Raw genomic sequence first — 11,929 nt, 5'->3', positions numbered from 1 at the left:
TCTGGGGGCCAAACAAGGCTTCTGCATGTCCAGGAGCCTCGTGACCAGGCTGTGGTGTGGGCTGGACGCGGATGAGAAAGGCTGAGGTCCTAACCCTATGGGGTTGGTTGGTCTCCCTACGGCCGCGGGCTCGGCGGTGGGCGTGGCGAGCTGGCGGGGGCGTGACAGGCGCTCGGGTGGGCGTGGCTACCGGGCGGGGGCGTGGCCGGCGCTCAGGAGGAGGCGGGGCGACACGGCCCGCGGCGGCCATGGCGGCCAGGCGGGTGCCCGTGCTGGTGACCGCAGCCTTCGGGGCACGACCTCCCGCCGCCCGGCCGGCACGGCCCCTCTGGGTCTCAGCAGGGCTCCGCCAGCCCCTCGGGGTCCCCCTCTGCTCCGCTTCGGAGGGAGAGAGCGGCGATGTCGGGCCCCGCTCGCCAGACAGCCCGGCGGCAGCGGAGAGGTGCCCGGAGACCGGAGCGTTAACGGCGGCGGAGCGGCGGATCGCGGACCTGCACGCAGCCGCCTGCGCGGTGAGGCCCCGCCCCCTGTGGCGCCCCGCGGCCCGTGCGCCTGCGCGGTGAGGCCCCTTCTCCCGCCTTCCCCAGCCCCCCCCCCCCTCCCCCGGTTCCCGGGAGTCGGTGCGCCTGCGCGGTGAGGCTCCTCCTGCCTGGTCCTGGGGACCTTGGCGCCCGTGCGCCTGCGCGTCCCAGGCGGAGGGGGAGGTCGAGGGACCTGAGCCCCTGCAGACTCAGCTTCTGATGGCTCCCAGGCTTCCCGCCCCCGCCAGTCGGGCTAAGAGTTAGTGTCTGTCCGTCTGTCTGTCTGTCCTGAATGCTACTCTTTCTGATCAGAGCATGAACTGAACATTATCACTCCTGTGTGTGTGTATGAGTGTGCCTTTTTGTGTCTGTCTTTCTGGGTATGTGTATCTGAGTATGTGTGTCTTTCTGTGTGTCTGTCTTTCTGTGTATGTGTTTCTGTGTTTTTCTGTGTGTATGTATTATGTGTCTTTCTGTGTGTGTCTGTATGAGTGTGTGTGAGTGTGTGTGTCTGAGTGTCTGTGTGTGTGTGACTGTATGTGTCTGAGTATGTGTCTGTGAGTGTGTGTGTGTCTGTGTATGTAAATATGTGTGTGTCTGAGTCTGTATGTGTGTGTCTGAGTCTGTATGTGTGTGACTGAGTATGAGTGTGTGTCTGTATGAGTGTGGTGTCTGTATGAGTGTGAGTATGTGTGTCTGAGTGTCTGTGTGTGTGTGTCTGTGTATGTGAGTGTGACTGTATGTGTCTGAGTATATGTGTGTGTGTCTGTGTATATAAGTATGCGTGTGTCTGGAGTATGTGTGTGTGAGTATGTGTATATGTGTGTGTCTGTGTGTTGGGGGATGGGTGTGAAGGCGTTGATGGAGCGGGTAGAAGAGCCAGGAAGGCACAGGAGCAATGTCGTGCGTTGATCTGCACGATCAGTTGAACACCCTACCAAGCGATGGTTTTAATGATGAATAATAAAGCATGAACTTGCTTTTATTCTACGTTCCGCTGCCATCCTTTCTCCCCTTCCCTCCACTCTTCACCGAGCTCAACGTCAAGGCCCTCAGTGGGCACCTAGGTTCTCGCTAGGCAATCCTGAGCTTTGTTCTTCTGTTTGGGGGATTTGACAATTGCCTGTCAGCACCAGTGTCAAAACTCAGCCTCTCTCTCCCTCTCGCTTTCTGACACCTCAGGCTACCGACAGCGCCGCAGAGTTAGGGGTGGTGACAGCGTCCTGTAGAAAGAGCAGGAGAAAGTCCCTCCACAAGGTCTCAGGCTAAAGAACATCACCCGTGTGGCCAAGACCCAAGGAAGAGGCCGAATGGTGACGTGGCCGTCACACCACGCAGTCGGGGCAGTTTGGAAAACGGGTTTGAGTGTAGGTAGAGCGAGCTTCCCGAGCATCTGAAGGGCCGTCGTCAACCTGGCTTTTTGCCCCTGGCCGGTACGGCTCAGTGGATAGAGCGACAGTCTGTGGACGGAAGGGTCCTGGGTTCCATTCTGGTCAAGGGCATGTACTTCGGCTGCAGGCTGGATCCCTGGCCCTGGTCGGGGGCACATGTGGGAGGCAAGCAGTCGATGTGTCTCTCTCACATCGATGTTTCTCTCTGTGTGTCTCTTCCCCTCCTTTCCTCTGTCTCTAAAAATCCATGGAAAAAATATCCTCGGGTGAGGAGTAACAAAAAAAGAAAATAAAAATCAAAGTTGCTTTCGATCAAACTCATGAAAGCAGTGAGCGTTAATATGGTCAAACAATACCAGGTTTTTGTGTGTGTGGAGGGAGGGGGGTGGTGTCAAAACAGAACTAATAACACCCTGAAAAGAAAACAGTGTGAAGTATTCAGTGCGGTCCCACATCACGGGGTAACGAAGAGTGTTCAATAACGGCGCAGGCCGTACTTTTCTCGGCGCTGTTGGTTTCGATTAGCGCCTTTCCTGTACGTTTAAATCACCGTCCACATATTTTCAGCCCTGAACTCGCCAGTGCGACTTCTGAGTGCCAGTTCATTCGCAGCCTCTTAAGCTCTTCAAGTCTCCGAAATCACCTGTGATTAAACCTGTTCCCGAGGAGCCCAGTGAAAAATACCTGAGCGGTGGCTGCAGGGGCCCTGGGCATAGAGGCCTTCTTGTTTCCCCATCGACGTCTCGTTCTCCCGGCTGTGTATTTCCTCCCCCTGCTGCCGCACAAAGTCGGCTCCTGCATCACATTGGAATGTGTTCCCGCTTTGATTGCTAGGGGCCCTGAAATTGCTTGAAGAGGTTCATATTGGGGTTTTCGTTTGTTTTTTAAATATACATATATATTTTTTTAATATATTTTATTGACTTTTTACAGAGAGGAAGGGAGAGGGATAGAGAGTTAGAAACATCGATCAGCTGCCTCCTGCACACCTCTTCCTAGGGATGTGCCCGCAACCAAGGTACATGCCCTTGACCAGAATCGAACCTGGGACCTTTCAGTCCGCAGGCCGACGCTCTATCCACTGAGCCAAACCAATTAGGGCTTAATATATTTTTTATTGATTTTAGAGAGGAATGGAGAGGGAGAGAGAGAGAGAGAAACATCCATGATGAGAGGGAATCATTGATCGGCTGCCTCCTGTGTGCCCCACACTGGGGATGGAGCCCGCAACCTGGGCTCGTGCCCTGACCGGGAATCGAACCATGACCTCCTGGTTCCTAGGTCGATGCTCAACCACTGAGCCACCCTGGCCGGGCAATCTTGTTTTAAGGGAATTGGGCAGTTGTTTTGTTAGTAGGATTTAGGGTAGATGAGGAGATACAGCGAATATTGAGACTAATGGATGGTTTTATTTCGCGACTCTGCAGGCCAAGCAGCTGACCTACGTGGACCCGGCCACCGGCTACCTGGTGCTCACGCGACTCGCCCACTTGCAGAGGGGCCGGTGCTGCGGATCCGCCTGCAGACACGTGAGTGGCAGATCCTCGCGTTCCGGCAGCCCCTGGCGGTGCTTCTGTAACTTCATAAATGCCTGTTATTTGAACAACAAGTCAAATAAAAACGCGAAATAGACCTGCCGTGTGCTTTTCACAAGCTCCCTCGGCCCAGGACAATGAGGCCTGAGGACCAACTCAGGGCCTTTAAACTTAATGGCCTCGGGTAACATTGCACCGTGGCCATCGGGCGCTTGCACGGCCGGGCGGCGGTCCGTGGGAGCTCTTTATGCTCAGGAAACCTTTCACGAGGCTTTAAATGAGCCGCGCTCACGAGGTAAGTACAAAGGGCGCAGGAAAGGGAGCTAGGATATTGCAAGCTGGAGCCCAGAAAGTGTTTTCTTTCATTATTAGCTGTTAGCTGACTACATAGAGATTTGCCCAGCACTGAGAGGTGGAAATCCCTTAAATGATAATGATTTTCTCTCTTTGTTCCTTCTTTCCTTCCTTCCTTTTTCCTCCTCCTCCTCCTTCTCCTTCCTCCTCCTCTTCCCCTTCCTCCTCTTTCTCTTCTGTCTCGTTCTCATTCTTTCTCTGTCACTTCTCTGCTCTGTCTTTAACCATGAAACTACCCCAAACCATGGGGATGGATTCTGCACTGTAACTTTGCAAACGCACACTCGCCGGGTGCATGGCTGCGGAGATCAGATCGTAAGCCCGCGTCTGCAGACGCGCCGACTCTACAATGTAGAGCATCACTTCCTCTCGCTGACCCACTTTCTAATTAAGGAGGAGACGCCGAGTCCACGTGCCAACTGAGTTAGGCCTTCGCTTTCATGTGCGTGCCCACCTGCGCCATTGTCTGTGTCGAATGACGCGCATAGAGCTCTGCACAAACTGGGGACTTGGGGTTTTTCTGCGAGTGAGCTTTGGACCGTAAAACCTTCAAGTCGGAAGGATGCTCAGAGTAAGGGACGCGGGGCCCTCATCAGGGTGGTTCCTCAGGACTCTCCTCTCGCTCTGCAGGACCAGCGAGATCAAATGACCCTCAGCACGGTCCGCGGCCCCCTTTGTTCACCATGGGCAGCGCTCACTGTCAAGACAGTTGCTAAGGAAGTCATTAACAATTTGTCTTCTTCCTCCTGCAGTGCCCATATGGTCAAGTCAACGTTCAAGATCCAGCTAAAAAGAAGAAATTCAATTCCTGTTTCTATGTTTGACAACAATTTCATCTCTGGTTGCCATTCCGTTCAACCTTATTTAAAAACACACACACATCTCAATTCAGAATTGCTCTCTCTCTGAGTGCTTGAGCACTGATTTAATCATAAGTGTATGTGTGTGTATATGTATATATATTAAAAGAACATCAATAAAATGAACAAAAGCGAGGGAATGTTGGTGTGTTCCCAAAGTGGCCGTGGATTTTCTGCTCGCCTCCCTCCTCATCGGGCACATGTGCTAAAGAAGAAAATAGCGACTGTTCCCTTAAATGCAGAGGCGCGATTGGGGGGCTTCCGTGCTCCCCACAGGGTCAGCAGCCCAGCGGAGACATTCGTCCTCGTATTTCTATCTCCAGCTCCCTCCGGGGAGGTGGCTGCAAAGCTGTACCCACGGCATCTGAGTGGACAAGGAGGCTCTCATCCTCCATCTGTTCTCTCCGTGGAAATGCTAAACCACTCTGCCTGGGGTCAGGCCGCTGACAAGGATTTCTTGATTAAAGCGCCTTCCTTCTCTGCCCCAAGGGTCTGCATCTCCCAGGTGCGTCTCTCTACACACGTCCACCTGGTCCATCCCATCCGCTGCTGGGAAGCCCCTGGGCACCATCCCCTCTGAGCACCTGCCCCCCGAAGCAGCTCCCGCCCCTGGAGGGCTGGCTCTACCCAGAGCAGACCCTCAGCCAGGTCTCCCAGCAGGATCTGAAAGGTTCTTGAACACCCTCGGGTCCGCCTTGGTCTCTGCCTGCGGCCCCACTAAGTGCTCTGCGCCTTCCCTCGCGGTCAGCTCCAGAAGAAAGGCCTTCTACGCTGTACAACGAGCGCAGAGAAGCCCCGGGAGGTTCTAACGGCCCACCGACGGTGACCTGTGACTCACTCCATGTCCAATAAGAAATGTCTCCCACGCTTGGCATTCCGGGTGCCCAGTGTCTGCTGGTGCCCCGGCCAGGCTCCCCCTCTGGAAATGACGTCCAGGACAACAGGAGGAGGGAGCCAGCAGCGGGATCGCTGGGGGAGGTGGGCGTCTTTCCAGAAAGGTCCATGGGCCCATCTCCTTCCCATTCCTGGGTCAAGGAGCAGCCATTGTGGAGTGAGGGTGGATGGGGCTTCTGTCCTGGGTCCCCGGAGGGAGAAGAGAGAGAAACGGCCGAAAAGGCCGTCTTCCGGGGACGTGGGGCGGGAAGGACATTCATTCTGACAAGGAGCCTGGCTGGCCGCAGTGTTTTGAGAAAGCCCCTTGGCAGATGGACATGACTTAGGGGGACCCCCTCCAGGGGGGCTCTTTCCCAGGGCACTGCCTGGCAGGGGGGGGATGGCCGCCCAGGAAGCCAGGACTGGGGTGCCCATCACAGGACTGTGTGACCTTCCTTGGGAAAATGTCAGGCCTCCCCCCCCACTTGCTGGGGATGGTGGGGTGGGTGGCGGTGGGGCCATCTCACCGGGTCACATTCAGGGTCTGCGGTCCTCTGTGGTTCTGGGGAGATGCTTCCAAACCACAGGTCTGCGGGGGAGGGGGGGGGTGCTCCCACAGTAAACAATGTGGCCACATGGCCGGGCCTCCCGCCAGAGGGTGGCTATACTGTGTCGCACTCTGTAAAGCACACGTCCAGCTTTCTCACGGGGCGTGTGCCCACCGCACGTGGACGCTGGAGGGACAGCTGTCACAGTTTCAGAGACCCCTGCCGCCGGGCGCCATCCATCAGGGGGGCGGGGCGGGCCGAGGGCACCTGGCCACAGGCTGTTTCCAGCACAGAAACCCCTAAGGGAACTGGGGGGGGGGTCTTGCTTGCTGTGGGGACATTCTCACCCCCTGCAGGCCCCCCAGCAGGGGGCTGGCACTCACCCCCCCCCCAGAAGCCACACTGGGCCCCTCTATTTTGGGAGCCAGGAAGGGAAGGGCTTTTTAAAAATTCCCCCCCCCCGCCCCCACCTCCCCGAGTTGGCATGGCTCAGTGGTTGAGTGGCGACCTATGAACCAGGAGGTCGGGGTTCATTCTGATCAGGGCACATGGGGGGGAGGGGATTGTGGGCTGGGTTCCCATTGGGGGTTGTGCAGGAGGCAGCCCGTCCATGATTCTCTCTCATCGTTGATGTTTCTATCTCCCTTCCTCTCTGAAATAAATAAAAAATATATTTTTTAAAAAAGAGCCGAAACCGGTTTGGCTCAGTGGATAGAGCTCCGCTTGTAGACTGAAAGGTCCCAGGTTCGATTCCGGTCAAGGGCATGTACCTGGGTGCGGGCACATCCCCAGTAGGGAGTGTGCAGGAGGCAGCTGATCGATGTTTCTCTCTCATCGATGTTTCTAACTCTCTATCTCTCTCCCTTCCTCTCTGTAAAAAATCAATAAAATATATTTAAAAAAGAAAAAAAAATGCCCGCAGCTCGTTCAGTGAGGGGTCGGGTGGGCCCGGCGTGCCCTCTGGGTGCCCTGTCTTTGCAGGAGCGCCCCGCCCGCGCCACCTACACCCTGGTCCCCACGCAGGGCTTCACGTTGGGCTGGGGACCCCTAAACCGCCAGATCCGGGGGGGCGCCCTTCCGGAGACTCCGGGTGTCAACGCGTGCGAACCGGAACCTGGCTCTGGGGGGTCGGGAGCTTCCCCACGACCTCCTCTGTCCACCCGCATCGGTGTTCTCCCCGGGCGGGCGCGGCTCCGGGCGCCTGTGCGCGTGTGGGAGGCACGCATTTACCAAACACCTAACCGGTTCCTCACCACAACGGTCAAACGCGCTGCTTTGGGCAGGGATCAGTGAAAGCACCTAAGCGTTTTGGGGTGGGTGTCGCCGTCCCTCCGTCCATCCGTCCATCAGTCCGTCCATCCATCCATGCGGTGGCCTGGCTGGCGAGAGTAGAAACTAAACGTGGGCGGCTGCTCCATCCCTGGCTCCGAGAACAGACCCAGATCCGCGGCTTCTCTAGGGCCGGGGTGGGGAGGGAGCCCCGGGTGAGGGACCTTCCCGGGCGACGCGAAGGTGGGCCTGGCTGGTGGAGCTGAGAGTGCGGGTGGAAGGGAGGGGCACTGCGGCCGGGGTGCCCCTGAGCGACATTGCGGATTGGGGGCGGGAAGAGGACGCCATCGGGCTTGGCTTCCAGGCTCCTGCGGGTCCCTGGCCTCTCCCAGCCTGTGCGCGGCGCTGCCCGGACCCACGCGCCCTGCATCCCACGCTGTTGGCGGCCGGGCCCCAGGCACGCGTCTCCCCCCCCCCCCCCCGCCCCCAGTCCTCCGCTTCCTGGAGGCGCGCACCGCGGAGACGGGCTGTGGGGACACCCTGGGTGGGGGGAGGGCAGGGAGGGACCCTCACAGTCTGGCTGCTCACACCCGCTGCCCCAGCGCCCAGGACCCCTCGCCCCCCGTCTCCCGCGGCGAGGGGCGCGCTGGGTTGGGGAGTGAGGGAATCAGTGGCCAGAGGCCCGGCTTCCCGGTTCTCGACCGCTTCCCGACTCCGGACGGCGCCCGGGGCTGCCGAGGGCCACCGCCCCTCGGGGACCTGAGCTCAGGTAACCAGACCCCACCCACCCGGGGTGTGTAGTCTGTCTGCGCCCCCCGCCCCGGCTCCTCTCCGGGTGTGAGCCGTCCCCCCTTTCCCCTTCCCCACCTCCTTCCCCTTGGGGCTGGAGAGGAACCTCGGAACCCGCCGACCACGGCCCCCTGGCGCGCAGAGCGCACCCCAAAGTGCTGGGTCCCCGCGCCCCGCCCGGAGCGCAGAGAACGAGCCGGGACCCGAGGGGAGGGGAGGGGTTGCGGCGAGCAGTCACTGGCCCGGCCCGGCTCCCCGCCACGGCCCCTCGCGTCTAGGCCGCCGGCTGCCTGGGCCAGGAGGGCGCCCCGGGGCCGCCGCGCCGGCTGGGGACCGGGCCCGGGGCGCGCCGCCGACTCCCGCCCCCCGCGGCGCCCCCGCCCCGAGAGGCCGCGGCTTTACGAGGTTCGGGAGCGGCGAGGCCTCCATTAACACCTCCCCGGATGGCGGCGGGGCTGGGAGGGCGGGACGCAGCCTCGGAGCGCGCCTCCCGGCACCGGCCCCGGGGACCCTCTGCCCACCCTCCCACCTCCCCCTCCTCCTCCTCCTCCCGAGCCGGAAGCATAAACAGAAAATAAAAGACAGGTGGAGGGCGCTGCGGGCCAGAGGTGAGGGATGAGAGAGAGAAGGGCGGGGGGAGAGGTTTTCCCATCCCGCAGTTTATTTATTTGGATCAACAGAGGGAACCTCGGCGAGACCTGGGGGCCGGCCGCCGCCTCCCGCCCGCCCTCCCCCAGGACGGGCTTTTGCGGGAGCACCTAGACCTCAAGGTAAGACCCGGGGGGCGGGGGCGGGGGGCGGGGGCGGGGGCGGCCTGGCGCCAGCAGCTTTCTGCCCCGGGCGCGCGCGGAAGGAAGGCTGGACGCCCTACGCGCACCGCCGGCGCCGGGTTCCAAGGACCCGCGCGGTGGGGGAGAGGGCGGGGGAGGAGGAGGGAGGAGGAGGTCTCTCCCCGCAACCTGCCGGCGCGGCTGACGGCGGCTCTCTCTTCCTCGCAGGGCGGGCAGCCTCCGCCGGCTGAGCGGCGCCGAGGATGCTGACCGGCACGACGCTGGAGGCAGGTGAGGACGGGCCGGGCGCTCGCCTTCTCGGGTCCTTCTCTTGGGCCGGCGCGCACGGCGTGTGTGTTTGTGTGCGTGTGTGTGAGAGAGAACATGTGCACACGCGTGTGCGCGCTTCTCTGGGTGGAACGGAGAGGGGGTGTGTGTCTTAGAAGTGACCCGCGCTGGGGAGGCGCAAACACCCGGCCGACGCCGGCCTGTCTCCGGAAAGTCTACCCCTCGGGGGGCGGAGGCCGCGGTGCCCGGAGCCCAGCGGGGTTCATGCGCGGGGGCTGCGCTCGAGTCCTCCGGGCAAGGGTGTGGGGGCCGGGAAGACAGCTCCCCTCACCCCCCTCGCTGGGAGCGAGCGGCTCCTGCCTCGCTTTTGTTCGCTGCAAACCCCGGGGCCGGTGCGGCGGACGCGGTGCGGGACGCGCCCCGTGATTCCCCGGGCGGCGCGGGAAGTCGGGGGAAGGGGCTGCAGGTATCAGAGCGCCTGGTCCCCGACTCGGAGGCCGCGGCCGCGCAGAGGAACCCGGGGACCCGGAGGGAGCAGGTGGCCGGCGGGCGCGGAGCCAGGGCGCGGACCGGAGCGCGCGGAGTTGGTGGCTCAGGCTCCCCCCGGGCGGCGGCGCCCCGGGCACACGCCCCGCAGGTCCTGGGGGTTCCCTCGGGTTCCCTCCTCGCGGGAGAGTTCGAGGCGCGCCGGCCGCAGCCCAGCCGGGACCGGCACCCTCGCTGGTGGGGAAGGAAGGTTGGCACCGAGGGGTCCGCCGGCCCACGGACTGGAAGCGGCCCGGCGGCTCCCCGCCCTCCGCCCGCCCAACGCCGCGGGGCGCCCAGCGCTGGGTGGTCAGCGCTCCGTGCGCGGTACTCGCGCCGGGACGACGCTGATTCCGTGGGTCCTGGGTGCCCAGAGCCGACACCACGCCTTTCAGACCCAGGGCGCCTCTCCACCAGCTCGAGGGGCCGGGAGGACCGGGCCAACCCGCGGGCGCGGGTCTTGGCTTCCGACACGCAGGTCTGAAGAGACCCAGAGCCGCTGGTGTTGGAGATGCAGGTCCGGGGCCCCTGGGAAAGCCAGGCTTCCTCCTTCCCCTCTGGGGAGTCTGGGTCCGAGCCCGACACAGGGTCTCTGCCGTCGTCCTGGTGGGAATCCCGGACCCTGACCCCTCGGTCCAGCGCCTGCGCCCCCGGAGTCTATCCAGCCGCGCGCCCGGGGAGGCGCAGGAAGAGCGGGTTGCGTGCGCCCAGCGCCGCGCCGGGCCCAGCGGCCAGAGTTCGGCCCCAGGGCTCCGAATGGCGTTTGGGTTCCGACTGGAGACCGGGTCTGGCTTCTGGGCCACGGTCGAGGCGGGCTACTCTCAGGGCACGCGAGGGGTGGAAGAAGGCAGCGCCGCCCAGAAGGCCTCCGTCTAGTCCTTTGAGAGAGAGGGGTGGCGAAGAGGGCCCCCCTCGGGTAATTTACCGGGGCTCCCCGACCAAAAGGGTAGGACACCCCCCGGGCCACACACCCAGATTCGTTAGGCGTCCTCTCCACCTCGCTCTTGAAGGAACCGGAGCAGGAGGCCGGGCTGCCATTTCCGTGGAGCTGAGAGGACCTCCCCAACCCGCCAGCCCCCTGCCCCTCCCCGGGCTCCCCGCTAACTTCCTGCGTTGGCTGAGCTGGAGGGGTACGGGCCGGCCCGTCTGCTTCATCCTGGGAAGCAGCAAATCCCGCGAGGCGCAGGAACTCATTACCCGACTTTTATAAGAAGGAGCAGGCGTAGCTGGGAGCCCAGCCGGAAACTGCTTCCAGAAGGCGCCCTGCCTTTCTCAGGAGCTGAGAGAGGAACAACAAATAGGGGTGGGGCGGAGAGATGAATGAATGAGTGAGTGAACGAATGAGTGAATGCGTGAATGAATGAATGAGTGAATGCATGAATGTGTGAGTGAATGAGTGAGTGGATCCTTGTCTTTGCCTGCCCTGGACATTAAAAAAATATATTCTTTTATTGATTTCAGAGAGGAAAGGGGAGGGAGAGAAAAACATCCATGATGAGAGAGTATCATGGATCGCCCGCCTTCTGCACTCCCCACACTGGGGATCCAGCCCAGAACCCTGACTGGGAATCGAACCCTGATCTCTGGGTTCATAGGTCAAGCTCAACCACTGGGCCACGCTGGTCCAGCTGCCCTGGACGCTTTCCACAACGATCTGGCTTAGTTTCCTGGCGTTGCTGGTTAAACTTTAGCTTCCCAGAGTCTCCGAACTTTCATCTCGTGAGGAGAGAGTGGTGTTCTTGGGGGAGGGAGGGTCTTTGTTGTTTTTGCTGAGCTTCTAGAACCCAAAATCCAAGAACAGCCAGACCGAGTCCCGAACCCCCATTTGGGCAGGAGGTGTGTGTATGGGGGGGGCGGGGGGAGAGTTCAGCTCAGAAACCAGAGAGAGCAGGTCCCTGGATTGCGGTCCCATATTTCCCATCTCCTAGGAGCTTGGAGCCTCCTTCCGCGAATGGACAGATATTCCTCTCCCAGACCCGGTGCCTTCCCCTCCTCCTCCGGCCGGAGTCCTTTTGCCTGCTGACTTGTGGGGGACCATCACCTCTTTGTGAGGGGACCTGATGTCTGGGAGAGAGGGGGTGCCCAGCCCCTCCTTGGGGCCCTTTGCTGAGCTCCCAGCAGGCACGCAGGTTTGCAAAGCTCATTGATTTCCGTCCAAAGGGCCTAATTACGTTACTTACAGTAAACAGCCACCCTGCTGTCGGCC

General features: G+C 61.0%; 1 protein-coding gene across 1 annotated transcript; it reads left to right on the top strand.

The window, feature by feature from the left end:
- Positions 1-206: 206 nt before the first annotated feature.
- Positions 207-4,796, top strand: C20H1orf53 (chromosome 20 C1orf53 homolog). Its single transcript, XM_059677304.1, has 3 exons — positions 207-512; positions 3,340-3,441; positions 4,554-4,796. Exons 1-3 carry the CDS (start codon positions 249-251, stop codon positions 4,623-4,625), a joined length of 438 nt encoding a protein of 145 aa, XP_059533287.1. The 5' UTR covers positions 207-248; the 3' UTR covers positions 4,626-4,796.
- The last annotated feature ends 7,133 nt before the right edge of the window (positions 4,797-11,929 follow it).

Source organism: Myotis daubentonii, chromosome 20 (genome assembly GCF_963259705.1).
Source record: "Myotis daubentonii chromosome 20, mMyoDau2.1, whole genome shotgun sequence".
Classification (NCBI taxonomy): Eukaryota; Metazoa; Chordata; class Mammalia; order Chiroptera; family Vespertilionidae; genus Myotis; species Myotis daubentonii.
This window is presented reverse-complemented; position numbering and strand designations above follow the sequence as displayed.

Coding starts and splice junctions, on each gene's coding strand:
- C20H1orf53 (XM_059677304.1), top strand. CDS start 249: ATGGCGGCCAGGCGGGTGCCCGTGCTGGTGACCGCAGCCTTCGGGGCA. Junction 513..3,339: donor TGCACGCAGCCGCCTGCGCG/GTGAGGCCCCGC, acceptor GCGACTCTGCAG/GCCAAGCAGCTGACCTACGT. Junction 3,442..4,553: donor GCGGATCCGCCTGCAGACAC/GTGAGTGGCAGA, acceptor TTCCTCCTGCAG/TGCCCATATGGTCAAGTCAA.